This window comes from Geotrypetes seraphini, chromosome 16 (genome assembly GCF_902459505.1).
Source record: "Geotrypetes seraphini chromosome 16, aGeoSer1.1, whole genome shotgun sequence".
NCBI lineage: Eukaryota > Metazoa > Chordata > Amphibia > Gymnophiona > Dermophiidae > Geotrypetes > Geotrypetes seraphini.
The window spans coordinates 27,043,175-27,062,352 of record NC_047099.1 but is presented as its reverse complement, the minus strand read 5'-3'; the positions used below and the strand labels follow the sequence as shown (position 1 = coordinate 27,062,352).

The following is a 19,178-nucleotide window of genomic DNA, read 5'->3' as shown; positions in this document are numbered from 1 at the left end:
TGCCCCCACTTACCTGGACTTCAGAAAAAAACTCAAAACTCACTTATTCCATGACCCTAACCCTAACCCCTTCTACACATAAGTTCATGTCAGTGGCGTACCTAGGGGGGGGGCGGGGGGGGCGGGCCGCCCCGGGTACCAGCCCTAAGGGGGTGTTCCCGGCCTTGCCGTTCAGTCCCCCGCCACCCCCGAAGGACCGCTCGCCCCCCTGGCCTCCCCGCACCACCTATGAACAGCCGCAGCAGGATCGCGAAGTCAGCGTCAGCATCCCTGCGCTGCTTCCTACGACGCGATCCCGCCCCTCCTCTGACGTCAGAGGAGGGGCGGGACCGTGGCGCAGGAAGCAGCAGGGATCGCTGACGCTGACTTCGCGATCCTGCTGCGGCTGTTCATAGGTGGTGCGGGGAGGCCAGGGGGGCGAGCGGTCCTTCGGGGGTGGCGGGGGACTGAACGGCAAGGCCGGGAACACCCCCTTAGGGCTGGTACCCGACGCTGACTTCGCGATCCTGCTGCGGCTGTTCATAGGTGGTGCGGGGAGGCCAGGGGGGCGAGCGGTCCTTCGGGGTGGGTCGGGGCATCAGGCCTTCAGGGTGGGGCGGGCGGGCAGGCAAGCAGGCTTTCAAGGGGGAGGGGGTGACAGGCAGGCAGGCAGGCCTTCAAGGGGGGACAGGCCTTCGGGGGGGGTGCAGACATTCAAGGGGTGCAGGCCTTCAAGGGGGGCAGGCAGGCCTTCAGGGGGGTGCAGACCTTCGGGGGGGGGGGTGTAGGCCTTTGGGGGGGGTGCAGACCTTCAAGGGGGTGCAGGCCTTCAAGGGGGGAAAGGCAGGCAGGCCTTCAAGGGGGGGACAGGCCTACAAGGGGGGGGGACAGGCCTACAAGGGGGGGACAGGCCTACAAGGGGGGGGACAGGCCTTCAAGGGGGGGTGCAGGCCTTCAAGGGGGGGTGCAGGCCTTCAAGGGGGGTGCAGGCCTTCAAGGGGGGAAAGGCAGGCAGGCCTTCAAGGGGGGGGACAGGCCTACAAGGGGGGGGACAGGCCTACAAGGGGGGGGACAGGCCTACAAGGGGGGGGACAGGCCTTCAAGGGGGGGTGCAGGCCTTCAAGGGGGGGTGCAGGCCTTCAAGGGGGGTGCAGACCTTCGGGGGGGGGTGTAGGCCTTTGGGGGGGTGCAGACCTTCAAGGGGGTGCAGGCCTTCAAGGGGGGAAAGGCAGGCAGGCCTTCAAGGGGGGGTGCAGGCCTTCAAGGGGGGTGCAGGCCTTCAAGGGGGGAAAGGCAGGCAGGCCTTCAAGGGGGGGACAGGCCTACAAGGGGGGGGACAGGCCTACAAGGGGGGGGACAGGCCTTCAAGGGGGAGACAGGCCTTCAAGGGGGGGAAAGGCAGGCAGGCAGGCCTTAAAGGGGGGACAGGCCTACAAGGGGGTGGGACAGGCCTTCAAGGGGGGGACAGGCCTTCGGGGGGGTGCAGACCTTCAAGGGAGTGCAGGCCTTCGGGGGGGGGGTGCAGTCCTTCAGGGGTGGGGTTTAGGCCTTCAGAGGGGGACAGACCTTCGGGTGGGAGGTAAAGTCCTTCGGGGGGTGCAGGTCTTCAGGGGTGGGGTGTAGCCCTTCGGAGGGGGGACAGACCTTCGGGGGAGGGGGGTCCTGGTGTAAAAGTACACAGAGGGAGAGAGGGAAGGGGGGGTTCAAAGATACATGCATATGCCAGACTTTGGGGGTTAGAAATAATGGGTCTAAAAACAGAGGAGTGGGAGAGAGATGGTGCATAATGGGATTTAGGGAGGGAAGGAACAGAAAGGGAGAGAACTTGGAAACAGGGGATGGTGTGGAGGGGGGATAGAGATACTGGATAGGAGGATAGTTGGGAACAGAAAGGGAGAGATGGTGGATCCTGGGGTGGTGGGGAGTTGAGAAAAGGTGAATCTGTGGATGGAGACAAAAAAAAGGAAAGATGCCAGATCTCCGGGAGAGGGAAGGGAAACGGAAGGGGAGAACAGAGATGGCAGACGGATGGTTAGCACGGAGAAAGGAGACCCTGGCAAGCAAGACAACAAGAGCCTGGGACCAACAAGATTTGAATATTGATCAGAGAACAAAAGGTAGAAAAAATAATTTTATTTTCTGTTTTGTGATTACAATATGTTAGATTTGAAAAGTGTACATGAGACAGCTTGAAATGGGAACTTTTCTATTTTTGTGAATGGCAAGGCTGAGTTCAGTTAAAATATATGCTTTATAAGAAAATATAATAATGTGTTTTATAAAGTTTATAAGCATTGCTGGCATACTCGGTGAGGTGTTCCTAGTGTTGGTGGTGGTGGTAGCATGTCAGTGTGTTGAGAGGAAGAGGTAGTCTGGGAAATTCTGCTGAGCAAACTCTGGGCCCATTTCCACCCCCAGTTAGTCCACTCCACTCAACTGGTTCACACACTGAGTGGGTCTTTGGGTGTTATTTCTGGGTAGTTGTTTTAGAATCTCTTCCAGTGGTTTGTCAGTATCTCCTTCTGGTCCAAGGAAGGAAACTTTGTCAACCTTAGCATTGACCTTCAGAATATGTTTGTAACAGCGCTGCTTGTGTGGCATTAGGCTATGTAGTGATCGAAAGAAAAAAACAGACCTTTGCACATTTTTGCACTATATGGTGGGTGTATGAGGAGATTCATTTCCTGCACAGTTAAGTCCATTTTTTCTACTGAATAATAGTATAGGTACAATGAAAGTAAATAGCAAAAATGTTTGAGTAGATAATTAAGGAAATCTTTTTCATATTGCTTGCTTATGGACTGGGAAAAAAGACTGTTCAAGCAAATGTCTCCAGAACTGCTTTAATGGAAAAATGTGATTTTTTTTTTTTTAAGTACTTTGTGAAATTTATTGTTGTTGTGAAATTTATTGTTATACTTTGTTTAAACTTAAAAAGCGGTGTCATTAACAGTGAATCTAATCGAAAAATCGATTCAACAGGGTGAATCGGATCGAATGAAATATTTTTCTCTGAATCGGGCAGCACTATTGGCTACCATGAGAATGGGCTACTGGGCATGATGGACCATTGGTGTGACCCAGTTAGGCTATTCTTATGTTATGTTCTCATCTGTAGGGGCCTTTGTTTTCACTTCTTATTTTAATGTATTTTTTTCCTGGGAACTTATCAGTGTTTTTTTATAATGGGAACAAAAATGGAAGAGAATTAATGTGTGTGGAATGGGGGGGGGGTAACTAATTTCTTCAGCTAAATAATTCAATCCACTTCAAACAGACATAGGAGAACTCACGCACCATTCACACACCCTCCAACCAAAAACGTCAAAAGAAAAAAACTGTTCGACAACCTCCTAGCCATTCGAGCTGCAACACTTGACCCCCAACTCTACAACCTATTGACCTCGACCACAAACTACAAAACCTTAAAAAAAGAAATAAAAACCCTTCTATTAAAAAAACACATAAAACCAAACTAACATAATCAGAACTGTCCCAAGCATCACCTGCAACTACTCCATATGTACTTCTGATGTCATGACAATTCAGACATAATTTATGTTATGTTATGTTTGGAATAATGGTTACATAAATGAGGTTCAATAAAAGAAAATTTTCTGTGGGAGCATTTGTTGGAACTTCTGTTATCCTGATTTCTTCTATCTGTGGGCTTTCTTTAGCTAACCTACTTATCTGGGGCTTTCCACTTCTGCAGCTGCCCTTTTCACGGTCCACTTTGCGCTTGCACTCTCTGGGGAGGGGGGGTTGGGTCTGGGCTTGGTGGGGTAGGTGTGTCTGGTAGTTTTGTCTGGGTGGTGGCTGGGTGTTTCTTGGGTGCTTGTTGTGCGGATTGGTGTGTCTGGTGAGCGGTCTGGGTGTTGTTGCTTGTGGGGGTTTTTTTCATTATAAAATATGGCTGAGGGTCTAGTCCGGCTTATTATTCTTGTGGGTTCTGGGGTGGGATTTGTTTGCTTGCCCCAAGTTTTGGCCTTTTGTTGTGTATTGCTATGCCTCTCATTGGCAATTTTCTCTTGGGAGAGGCTTGTTCATGCTTGTTGTTGCTGTTACTCTCATTCTGTGTTCTTTTTGATAATGTATAAGTTTCTGTACAGACCATGGTTGCTTGTCTGGACCTTTTGCCATTCTCAATAAAAATACTTTGGAAAAAAAAAAAGAAAATTTTCACTGCCTGTTTCTATTCTGACCATTTATTCCATTTCATGGTTATTGCAAAAAAAAAAAAAAAAAAAAAAAATTTTACATGAGGGGGGGGGGGGGTGTCAAAAAATGATGGGCCCCGGGTGCCACATACCCTAGGTACGCCACTGGTTCATGTAATCCTTTTTCTTCTTCTCTACCCACTATTTTAAGTTCTTGTAAACCGTGTCGAGCTCCATTCTCATGGAGATGATGCGGTATATAAACTTAAGGTTTAGATTAGATTAGATTAGATTAGACAGAATCCCTAACACTCCCACTCGCTCCTTCTACTCCCTTCAATACACATGAACCTCCACCTTCCCCTCCTAATGTACCCTCCAAACCAACTAACTTCACGGACCGGTATTTTTCCCTCCTATTGTACACGCTTGTATATTCCAATTGTACTTCATTGTATATTCTGTCAACTTCATTGACCTGTACACCCCAAAAAATGTTAATTCTTGTCAACTTAAATGACATGTTCATTCCAAAAAATGTTTAATTCCCAATGTTATTTTCTTTTGTAATATTATTAATTGCTGTGAACCGCCTAGAACTCTCTGGGTATGGCGGTATACAAAATAAAGTTATTATTATTATTAATTGGGCTATCCATGGGTTTAGTTTGGCGGCCTGGAAGGCGAAGGTTTTGTCGAGGAATTTATTGGAGTGACAAGAGTTTTAGGGAGGGGAAGGCGAATAGCTGGATTCTGCGGGAGTTCTTGTTTCTGTGATTCAGGAAGAAGTGTGGGTCGATGTAGTTTGGGGCTAGACCGAATACTGTTTTGTAACAGAAACAGGCGAATTTAAATAGGACTCTGGATTCCAATGGCAGCCAATGAAGTTTGTGGTAAAAAGGGGTGACATGGTTCCCATTTTTTCAGGCCAAATATAAGGCGGACAGCGGTGTTCTGGATCATTCTGAGTCTTCTGATAGTTTTCTTCGTGGAGCTCAGATAGTAGCTACTGATCCCAGAGTAAGCAGTGGCTTCCCCCATGTCTGTCTCAATAGAGACTTTTCCTCCGGGAACTTGTCCAAACTTTTCTTAAACCTGCTACTAAGAGCTCCTTTTACTAAGGCGCCCTAGCCAATTTAGCGCGCGCAAAATGCCAACGCACCCACGGAATATAATGGGCGCATTGGCATTTAGCGCATGCAGATATTTAGCAAGCACTGAATCGGCTCGCGTGCCTCAGTAAAAGACCCCCCTAACAGCTGTAACCACATCCTCTGGCAAAAGGAAGAGGTGTCCAGGGAAACCCTAGCTATGGCAAAAACAGACCCAAAAAACTGCTCAAGATCTGAACTTAGAGATATCTTGTTTGCAGTTTTGCTTCCATTTAAGTTAAGTTATTTCAACTAAAACTATACCTTAAGTTTGTATACCGCATCATCTCCATTAAGATAGAGCTGGGCACGGTTTACAGGTAATTCAATAATTTTTAATATTTTAATTATTAGATGTAATCAAAAAACAGCAAGGGAATATTTTTATCCAAGGTGATACTTATAAATCACTGTTGTAATTTATTATTTTATTTTCTTCAAGTTTATGTGCTGTTATTTAGTCTTTGTTTGGTGGAGGAGACTGTGATCAACAATGATGGTCTCCTTAATAGCTGCTCCGTGAACTTGTTTCACCGGACCTCAGCTGTGGGTCTGAGTGTTCACTTAACCACATCAACTTGTGTTGTAATTTGTGCTTGAAGTAAAACAAAGGTGATTAGTACAACAGTAATTATTAGATGTACACAGCCTTGAAGGCTTCCCCTGTAAACCACTTTGAACTGTTTGTCGTATAGCAGCATACAAAAATAAAGTTGTTATTATTATTATTATTTGGCGGTATAACACATTTTTAATAAACTTGAACTTGAAACTTTTACAAGAACATTTTTTTAATGTTATGATTTGGAATCAAATCCACTAACATCATGTCCCAGAATATCTCGTTTAAAAAAAAAAAAAAAGTTTCCAGAAGTGATCCGGGAAATTATAGACCAGTTAGTTCGATGTCGGCGGCAGGCAAAATGGGTAGAGACTATTATAAATAACAAAATTACAGACCATAGATATAAGCATAGATTTAGTCAAGGAAAATCTTGCCTCACCAATCTATTACATTTCTTTGAAGGGGGTGAGTAAATATGTGGATAAAGGTGAGCCAGTCGATATTGTGTATATGGATTTTCGAAAGGCATGCGACAAATTACCTCATGAAATACGCTGAGGAAATTAAGTTACAAATAGTTATGCACAATTGGAAGAACTGGGATCGCCTTAACTTTAATTTTTGGTAGGCAAATATTTATGTTTAATTCATAGATTTGAAAAAATGAATGCGAATATGCTGGGCCATACTAAGAGATTTAAGTTAATCTGGGGCCCTTTGACATCTTTTATGGATTAATTATAATTGGTTTTCCCTTTGTTCCTGTTGGTATATTGCACACACATCCAGGGGGAAGGAGGGTGGGAGGGGGGTATTTCTTTGTATGGTTCTATTCCCTTATGAAATGTTGGTTGGGTGGGGTTTTTTATTGTTGTATAGATTTTGATTGATTATAAATGCATATATGATTAATATTGTTTGTATAGATACACTTCTCCCTCAGTATTCGGGGGGGATAGGGGCAGAGCCGGACCGCGAATTGAGAAAAAATGTGAATAACTTCTCGTCTGGTTCTGACCCACCCCCGCCTCCCTCCCACCTTCCTTCCGGCATCCCAGCCTTACCTGGCAGTCTATTGGGCTTTCGGGGCAGGAATGATCTTCCTACACTCTTGCCCCGTGGAGACCGCCAATAGGAAATGACTGCCATGAGTTCCCGTAGTCTCTCGAGACTATGACAGGAGCTCACGGCAGCCATTTCCTATTGGCGATTGACACGGGGCAGGAGCGTAGGAAGATCGCTCCTGCCCTGAAAGCCCAATAGACCACCAGGTAAGGCCGGGATGCCGGGAGGGAGGCAGGAACGTCATAAACTATGGTTTTTTTTTGGTTCCCCCCCCCCAAAAAAAATAAAATTGCGAATATGTGAATCCACAAGTGCCAAAACTGCAAATAGGGAGGGGGAAGTGTCTGTATTGTATTTTTGTTAGCTTTAGAAACTCAATAAAGATTTATTTTTTAAAAAAAAGTTATTTTGGTGTGGATTCTCTAAAGACGCCATTGGCGGTGGCCACAACAAAGCAGCGCTGACCACGTCAGTCACGTGACTGCACCGTTTCGAGAATCGCAGCCATGTCAAAAGTAGGCACCGGAAATGTAAGTCAGGGTTATACAGGCTTACATTTCTGGTGCCTACTTTTGATGAGAATTGTGACCATAGAGGCGGCTACTGATGCCTACTCCCATTTACCAGTGTAAAAAGATTTAGGTGCCTGTATGGACGGGAGTTGGATACTGTCGTTTGTAGGCGCTTGAAAGCACTTACATTTTCTTTTTTAAATTAGATTTTAATTGGTTATAAATGATGTCAATCACTACGCTATTTATCACCATTGTTAGGTGGTGGAAGGGTGTCTACTAGTGCTGCCCGATTCACGAGTCGAATCAATTCACCGATTCGGATCGGGTGAATCAATTCTAATCAATTCAATTAAAAAAAAAAAAATCAGCCTCCCGATTCGATGACCAACCCTTCCCCCGTGCCTTCCTAAAGCAGGAGTGGCAGCGCTGCCTCTTGCTAACCGTCCGCTGCCACTCCTGCTTGAGGGGGAAGGGTCAGTCAGAAAGGCCTACATGTTCCCCCAGCTTCCACACTCTTACCTTAAGCAGCTAATACAGCAGCCTACAGGATCGCTGGTGCTATAGCGATCCCTGCAGCTGCCCGTCGTCCTCAGCGGCATGTTCTCTCTGCTACGGTCCTGCCCCTACTCTGATGTCAGGAGCAGGATCGTGGCAGAGAAAATGTGCCGCTATAGCACAAAGCAGTTTAAAGTAAGAGCAGGGAAGCTGAGGGAACATGCAGGCTTGTGGGGGGGAGCAGGCCTTCGCGGCGGGGAGGAGGATGAAGAGTGCCTTTGTGACGGAGTGGGCAGGTCTTTGCTGGGGGAGCAGGCCTTTGTGGTGGGGAGGAAGAGGAAGAGTGCTTTCACGGCGGGAGTGGTGCCATTGAAGCAGGCAGACTGTAATATTTGCAGTTCTGACCTTTGGTACTGATTCTCTGACGAAGCAGTGGGCGAAATGGGCCCGTCAGAATCAGCATTTAGAACGAATGTTTCTTCAACCACAAGATAAGCTGTCTAGATACTTCCATTAATTTATAAATTTGAAGTGTATACCTAAAATTCTGCAAAGTTGATGAGTTATGGAGGTGGAGGGAGACCATATGGTTCAATCTAGATGAACAGCTATTTCGCTGGTTTGTAAAGACTAGCCAATCTGAGGTATTTTTTCCCTCCAGAACAGGGATCTCAAAGCCCCTCCTTGAGGGCCGCAATCCAGTCGGGTTTTCATGATTTTCCCAATGAATATGCATTGAAAGCAGTGCATGCACACAGATCTCATGCATATTCATTGGGGAAATCCTGAAAACCCAACTGGATTGCGGCCCTCAAGGAGGGACTTTGAGACCCCTGCTCCAGAACATTACAAGACATTTGGTTAATATAATAAATGACTATTTAAGATAACCTTTCTGGGCACATTAAATAACAATAAATATCACTTATTGAATTAGACAATTCCACTTCTGGTTCTAATTTTGAATTTTTGTACTGTGAAATTTCAAATCCAACTTTTTTGTAACTTCTACTGAGCACATTATAGGTAGAAATTCAGCACTGGCACAAGGATGACTAGCTAGGTTCCCGCAGAGCATCATGACCTCACCCTAACCCCTCGGCCTCTCTTCTTTTTCCAGGCTTTCAATGCACTGGCTCGTGATATTTTACAAAAGACATCGAAGAGGGTGAGTACTGTAGGAATGAGGCTTGTTTAGAGGACTGCAGTCAGATTTTGTGATGGAAGGGAATTGTGGAGATAGGATGACAGAGCAGTCGATGGCGGGCTGAGAGTGAAGAGATGTCACATTCCTATGTGGAAGGGGAAAAGCGATGATGAAGCAGCCACTGGCGTACTGGGAGTGAAGAGATTTTGGATGGATTTCTGGGTGTAAGGAAAGTGTCAACAGGGGATGACAAAGCAGTTGAAGAGAGGCCGGGAGTGATGTCAGATTGATTTTGAGGTGTAATGCAAGAGTTGACCATGGATATTGGAGCAGTCATTGAGGACGTGCGAGTGAAGAGATTTTAGATGGATTTCTGGGTATAAGGAAAGTGTTGACAGGGGATGACAAAGCAGTTGAAGAGAGGCCGGGAGTGATGTCAGATTGATTTTGAAGTATAATGCAAGAGTTGACCATGGATATTGGAGCAGTCACTGAGGAAGTGCAAGTGAAGAGATTTTAGATGGATTTCTGGGTATAAGGAAAGTGTTGACAGGGGATGACAAAGCAGTTGAAAAGAGGCCGGGAATGATGTCAGATTGATTTTGAGGTGTAATGCAAGAGTTGACCATGGATATTGGAGCAGTCATTGAGGAAGTGCGAGTGAAGAGATTTTAGATGGATTTCTGAGTATAAAAAAAGTGTTGACAGGGGATGACAAAGCAGTTGAAGAGAGGCTGGGAGTGATGAGAGTTTGATTTTGAGGTGTAATGCAAGAGTTGACCAGGGATATTGGAGCAGTCATTGAGGAAGTGCGAGTGAAGAGATTTTGGATGGATTTCAGGGTGTAAAGGAAATGTGGAGAAGGAATGATGGCACAGTCAATGAAGTGTTAAGAAGTTTTGAGAAGGGATGATGGAGTAGTCACTGAGAAATTGGGAGCAAAGAGGTGTGAGATGGATTTTGGGGTGTAGGAAATTGTTGAGAAGGGATCATGGAGTGACCACTAAGGAGCTAGAAGTTAATAGATTTTGGATGGGGTGGAAGGGATGATAGAGGATTTGAAAGGGGTCTTTGCATTTTGAGGAAAAGTTGATGATGGGAGCAGAGAGATGTTGGTTCTGGTTTGGGGCTAGTACACATCCTCTTGCTTTAATACACGCGTTCGTGTCATGTCTTTTCTCACTTTATTTTTCTTTGGTTCTCTCCAACAGGGTCCCAGCAGTAAGGCTCAGCTGGACATGAAGAGTCCTCAGAAGAGAAGCGGTAAATGTTTGTTGCTCTGAGGCAGTAGCCCACAGCCACTCATGAGAGCTGAAAGTCAAGGGACTGAATGAAGGAGAAAATCTTCCATGCCGAGTTTCTATTCCTATCACACAATGCTGCTGCAGATTCTTCCAAAACATTGACCTCCTCCGTCCCTGTGCAGGTCACAGGGTGAATATGTCGGTCTGTATCCTGCAGCTTGCCAAAAGAAATGAATCGTTCTTCTGAGGCATGGATGGGAGAAGAGACTGGACTGAATCTGTGGTTTGGATTCAATCCCTGGAACACCTTCCTGTTTATTCTGAGCACATATCCAGCTTCACTTCTCACACAGAACTAGAGCAGCTGCTGGCTGGGAGCCTTTTTTTCTTTTTGGTAGTTCTGAATTTCTTTTTTTTTTTTTTTTTTGTTATTGAAACTCGAGAGCACTGAACACTAAAGTGAGGGACCAACAGAAACCTGAGTATCAAATGCGTCAAAATGATAGCATTTCCTGCTATTTAGGAATGCGAAAGACACAATAAGCAGCACCTGGGGCACTGCCCACACTTGGTCAAGCCTTCCTTGAGGACTTCTACATTAGCAGCCAGAGCAACTGATCCCACTGTCTGCTGTTAGTGGAGCGTTCGGCATCCCTCCTACAGTTTAATATGCTGTGAGCAGACAGAGGAGAACTCCTGGGGGACAATTCGCAGGGTCTTGGAAACAAAGGGAAAGCCCTGGCTGCAACCAGAATGGAAGAGAGTAGGAGGGCTCTTTGGACCTGTGCTGGAGTGGGAAGTATGATGGCAACTTGGGATACGCCAGGACACTGGGGGGCTTCTGTTTTCTATAAGAATGAGGTCCTGGATGTAATAGGGTACAAGCCTGGTTTTGAGGGCCTGCAGTTGCTTTGAATAACTCAAGAAAGGGCATGGCGGAGGAGGGGCCCAGGTCAAATAGCAAGGTCCCTAATATGGGATACATTTGTCTCTGTTCCTACAATACGAGAAATGGCAGAATTGCTTCCTAGACTCTGCTGTCGGACTTGGGGAGTGAGAGGTTCTGCTGGAACCCATGGTGGAGCCTTGTTTAGTTTAAGAATTAGAATTCCTTAGCCCAACACGTTTGCTCTTCACAAGAATTCTTTCAATGGGGGGGTGGGAGCTTCACTGGTTCCTCAGCTTTATCCATGTCATTGACGTCACCTTATAGCTTGCATTCAGAAAGTGCTGAGATCAGAAACCGCTTCCTTCCCGGAGCAGTGGAAAGGCAGGCTACAGCCCAATACGTGAGTGCCAGGCTCCATCCTTACCCTCTCACATAGGAATAATGATTGCAGAGGGAATCAGTGACTGCAATAGTGAGAGAATAACCCCGATTCACAACACTAGACACACTTCTGGGAAGAGGGAAAGATTCAGACATTGTAACCAATGACTAAATAAATAGCTCGATGGCCTCCACTCCCTGAGAATGACTCCATAGATACAGTGACCCACCTAAACACCCCTGTCTGTGCTCCCTGGGTATTTCCCTAGATAGGGTTATCATATGACTCCAGAAAAAGGAGGATGGATTGAGACATCCGGGTTTTACTTCCATTGAAACAGTGACCCATGTAACACCCCTGCCTCTGTTTCCTGGATATTACCCTAAAGATACGGTGAGTGGCGGCGCCACCCCTTCCGCATATCTTTTTAACTTCACTGCGAGAAGCCAGCCTCGTTGGCTTCGGCGCTCTCTCTGACATCACTTCCTTGGCGCGGGTCCCGGGAATGGAGTCAGAGAGAGCGTCGAAGCCGACACAGTCAGCTTGCACCGAAGTAAACAAAGGTACGGGGGAAGGGGCATGCATGTGGCAGTGAGAGGAGGAAGGGTGCCGGTGCCCCAAGGAAGATGGTGCCCGGGGGCGGACTCCCCCCCTTTCTACGCCCATTGCAGTGACTCATGTAACACTCCTGTTTCTGCTCCCTTTGTATTAATCTATATATTAACAAATTATACGAGGACGCACAACATATAATATGTTCATGTAATGATTCGAAATGTTGTGTGATCGTGGCACCGAGGTACCCCCCTCTTCAAACCCAGCATGCACCCAAAAATAGGGAGAAAAAGCCTCAGATTAATGTAGCAGTATAGAACCAAAAGGTACAAATCAAAACTGCTTTTGATACTTTCCACTGGCAAAAAAAAAAAAACTCCCTCAAGGAACAGCTCAGGTTTAGAAAAGGGCAAAGTCACCCGGAGGCACGTTCAAGGACTTAGCTGACAAAAGAGCACTTGTCTGTTTCCTTTGTTCTGGGGCTGGTCTCAGCGTGGTGCACTTTTCAAGGCGGTATTGTTTGTTCCCCTGATGAGCCAAACATTGGTGAAACAAGGTCGCTTGTTGGGAAGATTGGAGAAGATGTGACAGCGTTGGAGCTCAAGTCGTCTTTTGTCCTTAAACCTGCCTCCGGGTGACTTTGCCCTTTTCTAAACCTGAGCTGTTCTGTGAGGGAGTTTTTTTTTTGCCACTGATAGTATCAAAAGCAGTTATGATTTGTACCTTTTGGTTTTATACTGCTACATTAGTCTGAGGCTTTTTCTCCCTCTTTTTGGGTGCATGCTGGGTTTGAAGAGGAGGGTACCTTGGTGCCACGATCACACAACATTTTGAATCATTATCTTAATCTATCTATACCAAAACTTCTGCCACACAACATAGCAAAAGGCTGCTTTTTAAGTCAGACTTTGTGAGGAAAACAGCTCTACCACATTCCCTCTTCTTTCTGTAGGGCTGTTTTTAGCTACTGGTATTTCCAGATTGCTGTATTTTCTAGGTCTTGTGACGAAGGACCAGCAATGTAGATCTACTGTCTTGCTAATTACTGATAGGAAACTTTTTAATGTTCAACAATTCATATCTGTTACAAGTTTATATCTCAGGCAGAAACTTGGAGATTTTCTTTCTTTTTTTTTTTAAGGAGTAGCAACAGTAAAAGTTTAGGTTTTATTTCCCCTGTGATAGTGACACTTTTCATTTTAATAGAAGGGATGTATGGTTCCAGGGGAGGCACCTGGGGCTTTTCAGCTCTTTAATGTCTGAGATTTTTAAGAAAAGCTGTAATTCCAGGTGAGATGGCCTTGCCCGGGATTCTCACTCTTACTCTCTGCTTCTCTTCAACTGTTGGGTCTAATAATGAACGTTTTCACCCAGCAGCCTCTTGTTTTATTCTCTTGAGGGGAGGATTTGGGACTTTTTTAAAAATAAATTTTCACAGCACAGTTCATTTTAAGGAACAGTAAAGAATTAATTTTTAAGAATAATAAAAGAAAACAAAATATTTCTTACTCAAATTTTTCATCTAGCCCACATTATGAGAGGATATACTTCCATTTCTATAGGAAACAAAAGGGAAATAGAGGAAACCTCTCTAATTGAAATGAAACAAGTAAAATAACAATACTATAGTAAATTTCACTTTCTTAGATCTGAATCCTCCAAATTCTTGGTAATTACTTTATTAACTCCTCAAATAACAGTCAAACTTCTATTCTTTATGCTGCTCATGTAAATTCAAGAAGGTCTCTAATTGAAGTGAATCCCAGAACATATATTTTTATCTTTAAACTGAAGAAGACATTTACATGGAAATTTTAAGAAATACGTGGCTCCCAGTGCCAACACTCTAGTGTTTAATAAAAGAAATGCTTTTCTTTTCAACTGTGTGGCCCTGTCCACGTCTGGAAATATTAACACGGTATCTCCACAAAATTTTGGTTCTCGTGATCAGTCCTTTATCAACCTCACTTGCACACGATATTATCAAGGTAGATCTAGGCTGAATTACATCCTGGGATTCCTCTAGAAACTCAGTTGGGACATGTTTAAGAATCAATTCAACGTTACTTAAATAAAAAAAAAATGGAGGCACTTGAAGAGGAGCCTTTACAGACATCATTCACAACCCAGTCTACCAGGGCTTAATCACCACCCTGACCCTAAAGTTGGGTAAATGGTCACGGGTTTGTTATACCACCTTTCTGTGGGTAAAACCAAAGGAGTTGACATTTACAGTATGCAAGCACTTCCTCTGTCTTTAGTGGGCTCACGATCTAAGTTCTCTACCTGGAGCAATGGAGGATTAAGTGACTGTAGTGGGAACTGAACCTGATTCTCCTGGAACACAATCAGCTACGCTATTAGGCTGCTAATCCATTAAATTGTCCCTTACTTTAACCACACAACAGAACAATTATGTCCCCTTTCTTTTCCCTGCTCCAAAACAGAAGCAGAAAAACTCTACAGCAGACTGGAGCAATGCATAGGGTTTTTAATTTTTATTATTTTTAAAGGCTTTCTGCTGTTAATTCTTTCCAAAGTGATTGTCAACCTCCCCCCCCCCCAAAAAAAAAAACCAAAAACCTTCTACTACTGCAGGATCGGGTCTGGAATTACAAGTCCAGCTGGCAGTGGCGTATCTAGCATATTTGATACCCAGGGCCAATCATTTTTAACACCTTTTCCTCTATATGAAATTTTTGTTTTGTAATAATCCACGAGCCACACCTAGGAAAATGCAGCATCTTAACCACTGCCGTGAGCACTAGAACCCATTGTAAAATTAAACACGCCAGATGAGTACAAATTGATCCTTCACAGTCAATTCCAACAGAAAAGCATGTATTTTTTCACACACACAGAACACAGATACTTATTCTATACTGGGTGAGAGTGTAACTGCAAACTAAAAATAGAATATGTAAACAACAATGAAACTGCACCCTAAGAAACCAGTGGTTAAGATGCCCGGACATCCAACGGAGCCCCCCAAAAGAGGACATGACCGGGGAAATCCGGACCTCTGGTAACCCTAGTTTTACTTGTCCCTGGAGGTGAGTACAGGCATCCCTAGGTGTTCTAATCATGCTGACTAGAAGGCTGGGGCTGAGGTGAGATGAGGCAACAGCTGGGAATGAGGTGCTAGGGTGGAAGGGGGGGTGACATGATTTCACTCATCTCTTGGGTTGTGTTCAAGCTGGGAGGTGCCAGATGGGAGACAGAGCTGTGTTTGCGTTTTCTTGAAAGGATTGACAGTGGCAGGCCCGGAATAGGGGGCTGAAAGACCGGACTTCAAAGTCTGACAGATCTTCTCACCTATAAGGGCTACAAAGCAGATAACTAAATGTAAGTGGCAGGAAGTGCATTAAACTTTTTACTTACCTACTTACTTGTGTGCTAATGTGAACAGTTTTTCCAATGAATTTTTATGCTTTATTCACAGCATGGCAGCTATATGCATATCATACCTAGCATTTCTTATTGTTACACCTGTTGTTCTGAACTGTAAACATATCAGAGTGGTTTACAAATAAAAACAGACCTAGTTTATATAAGAAATAACAGTTTACAATTACTGTGAAAGAATACCCCCCAACAAAAAAGAAGAGTACGTCTCCTGTGCTGTAACCTGGTCCTTGCATTTCTCTCCCCATCCTGCACAGAAGGGTGAGTCTACAAATCATTAAAGACTAAAGAAAAACAATAGCTCTTTAGCCCTTTCTTAGAAGTCCTGAAGTTCAACAGAAATATATTTCCTCTTGTACTGAACAAAATGCAAAAACATCTCTGATGCATGTTTCCTCAAAGCTAACATTCCAATTAATACATTTAAAAAATAAAAAATATTTTTTCAACCTTTATTGTCTGAGCATTCTATTTTTTCAATAATGTCAGTCCCTGTTTCTCTTTTCTGCTTTCCTGTCTGTCTTCTGCTGTTTCCCATGGCTGCTGTTCATGTGTCATTATTCCCTCCTGACCCATTCCATGAAGGGAAGAATCTAATCTTCATTTTATATACCGAATCTACTCCCTAAGAAGCTCGACTCGGTTTACAGTTCGTTAAAAAAATGAAACATAACAAGTAAAAACTGTGAGATAAAAACAGAAATTGGTTAGATTAGATGGATGGAAAAAGTTAGAAAAAAGTATGTTGAATTGCTTAAAATTACGACAGCTAGAATCAAATTAACTATTGTAAAATCTGGAGATCCAAACAGAAAAACTTTAATGTAGAATCCAAAACTGACCCGAGTTCCACAATAAAGTTTTTCTTATGGCATCTACAGCCGTCTCAGTTTTCCACTTTTGTGAGGTGCCATTGTGGTGTCTTCCATTCCCTCATCTCTGTGTCTGATGTGAGGAATCATTTTCAAAAAGGATGTTTAAGTCCGACTTGGACGTTTCCTGCTAAACATCCAAAGACAGAAGGCAGAAAAACCTTTCATTTTTGAAAGAGACATCCAAATGATTTTTTTTCTGCTGAAAATCACCTATTTGGATGCCTTGGCTGCCAAAATGTCTAGAACACCTGGGCGCCTAACTTTATTCGCCATTTTTGACCACAAAGCTATCCAAGTTAGAAATGTCCAAATTGGCATCATTTAGATGTGGGAGGGGCCACCATTCATGGTTACCATATGGCTCCAGAAAAAGGAGGACAGACTTCTGGGTTTTACTTCCACTGACAGCAATGGAAGTAAAGAAGACAGATTGAGACATCTGAGTTTTATTTCCACTGACAGCAAAGAAATGGAAGTAAAAGCCGGATGTCTGAATCCATCCTCCTTTTGCTGGAGCCATATGGTAACCCTAGGTAGGATTGTTGCAATGTGAGTCCAGGGAGCTGCATTATATTACAACAGGGGTGTCCAATGTCGGTCCTCGAGGGCCGCAGTCCAGTCGGATTTTCAGGATTTCCCCAATGAATATACATGAGGTCTATTTGCATGCACTGCTTTCATTGTATGCTAATAGATCTCATGCATATTCATTGGGGAAATCCTGAAAACCCGACTGGATTGCGGCCCTCGAGGACCGACATTGGACACCCCTGTATTACAACAACGTTCTGAGTATTTGTGAAGTAATTATAGTGTAGATTAGGACATGCTGTTTTCTGCTACGATGGGAATCCTGAGGTGGACAATAAGCCGAAGAGGAGTGAGGCTGGGAAAGGGAGGGTGCGGAGCAAGAAAGGAGCATGGGCGGGGAAAGGGGCGGGGCATGGAAGGGACATGTTAATAAATAAGAAGTAAAGATAAGAAAGTTGAAAGGTCACTTGGACACACAAAGTCAGAGGCGTGAAGAAAGTACAAGAAGATACCTTTTTTTGACTAAACTAACTTAAACTTTATAAAGTCACCATTCCTGTCTATTTAGTTGGCTTAAATTCTATACAAGGAGGGACTCAATTAAGTCCGCCTCCAAGTCTACGCATGCGTGTTAGTCCCCCCCCACCTCCTGAGTTTGGACCGCCACGCGTAGTAGACCAGACCGGCGCGCACGCGTCAGCCCAAGTCAGAGAGTTACTGCGACTGCGCAGACTAGATGACGGGACAAAAGAGGCGGCCCGTAGTTTTCTATTTCCGGCAGGGCGGGACGTCCGACTTGAGAGGTTGGGAGCCGGAGGGGGCCGTGCAGCGGAGAAGAGAAGCCGCGGGGTTGCCGGTAGGTGGGAAAGAGGAAGAAGCCGTTTGTTAAGTCCCCGACTTCCTTTTTTTTCCTTGAGCCGTGTGAGGTCACGTGGCCTCTGAGGAAAGACACCCGAGGGAGAGGGAGCCGCAGCCTGGCCTCTTCGACCCTCCAAACGAACGAAACGGTGGGAACTGAACGTTCTCGAACTTTGGAGATTGCCGCGCTCGCTTTTGTCGAGAAGATTTCGAATCAAATCGGCCCCAGAGTTCGAGAACGGTTGAGTTCCCACCGTTTCGTTCGTTTTGGCTTCGTTCTTTATTTCTATAGCGCCACCAGCGCTGTACAGAGACACAAAGCGCAAGCAAACAGTCCCTGCTCCAAAGAACTTACAGTCTAAACAGCCAAGACAGACAAACTGGAACGGTTAATCAGCTGACTGGCTTGGAACTTGTTTTGGCTGCTCCTCCCCCCCCCTCTAAGTTCTCTCTGCTTAAAGTTACCCCTATTGCAGGGGTGTCCAATGTAGGTCCTCGAGGGCCGCCGCAGTCCAGTCGGATTTTCAGGATTTCCCCAATGAATATACATGAGGTCTATTTGCATGCACTGCTTTCATTGTATGCTAATAGATCTCATGCATATTCATTGGGGAAATCCTGAAAACCCGACTGGATTGCAGCCCTCGAGGACTGACCTTGGACACCCCTGCCCTATTGCTACAACACAGCCTCACTGGCTAGGGTCCAAGAGTGTGTAGCTCAAGGCTGCCCAAGTCCGGTCCTCGAGGTCTACTGGCAGGCCAGGTTTTCTGGATATCCACAATGAATATGCATGAGAGAGATTGGCCTGCACTTCCTTCTTGGGATGCAAATCTCTCTCTCATGCATATTCATTGTGGATATCCAGAAAACCTAGCCTGCCAGTAGACCTTGAGGACCGGACTTAGGCAGCCCTGGTGTAGCTTATATTACGGTCTGTCTTCAAAATAAATAAAGACTGGATAACAACATATGTTTCATTTGTTGCTTTTTACCTCTAGCTAGTGGCACTGCATGTAATGATAAGTAAAAAATGAAACGTATGTTGTTATCCAGTCTTTATTTATTTTGAAGAAAGACAATAATATAAGCTACGCGCTAGTAGAATTGATGGCTTATATGCCATAAGAACTGCCATCTCCGGATCAGACCCATGGTCCATCGAGTCCGGCGATCCGCACATGCGGAGGCCCAGTCAGGTATACACCTGATGTAGTTTTAGTCACCCATATCCCTCTATGCCTCTCATAAGGAGATGTGCATCTAATTTGCCTTTGAATCCTAGCACAGTGGATTCCTTAATAACCTCCTTTGGGAGAGCATTCCAGGCGTCTACCACTCGCTGCGTAAAACAGAACTTCC

At 44.9% G+C, this 19,178-nt stretch overlaps 2 protein-coding genes across 3 annotated transcripts in view; both read left to right on the top strand.

The window, feature by feature from the left end:
- RAB13 (RAB13, member RAS oncogene family) overlaps positions 1 to 12,428 on the top strand; it is a 34,937-nt gene extending 22,509 nt beyond the window's left edge. Inside the window, exons 7-8 of the mRNA XM_033923578.1 lie at positions 9,051 to 9,098; positions 10,289 to 12,428. Coding sequence (XP_033779469.1) covers positions 9,051 to 9,098; positions 10,289 to 10,360 — 120 coding nt within the window. The 3' untranslated portion in view covers positions 10,361 to 12,428. The remainder of the gene's footprint in view (positions 1 to 9,050; positions 9,099 to 10,288) is intronic.
- Positions 12,429 to 17,683: 5,255 nt separating this feature from the next.
- Positions 17,684 to 19,178, top strand: part of JTB (jumping translocation breakpoint) — a 39,822-nt gene continuing 38,327 nt past the window's right edge. The window contains exon 1 of one of the 2 annotated variants that reach the window (XM_033924877.1): positions 17,684 to 17,814. The gene's annotated coding sequence lies outside the window, so the exon portion shown is untranslated. The remainder of the gene's footprint in view (positions 17,815 to 19,178) is intronic. The other variant, XM_033924878.1, reaches the window with a different exon arrangement.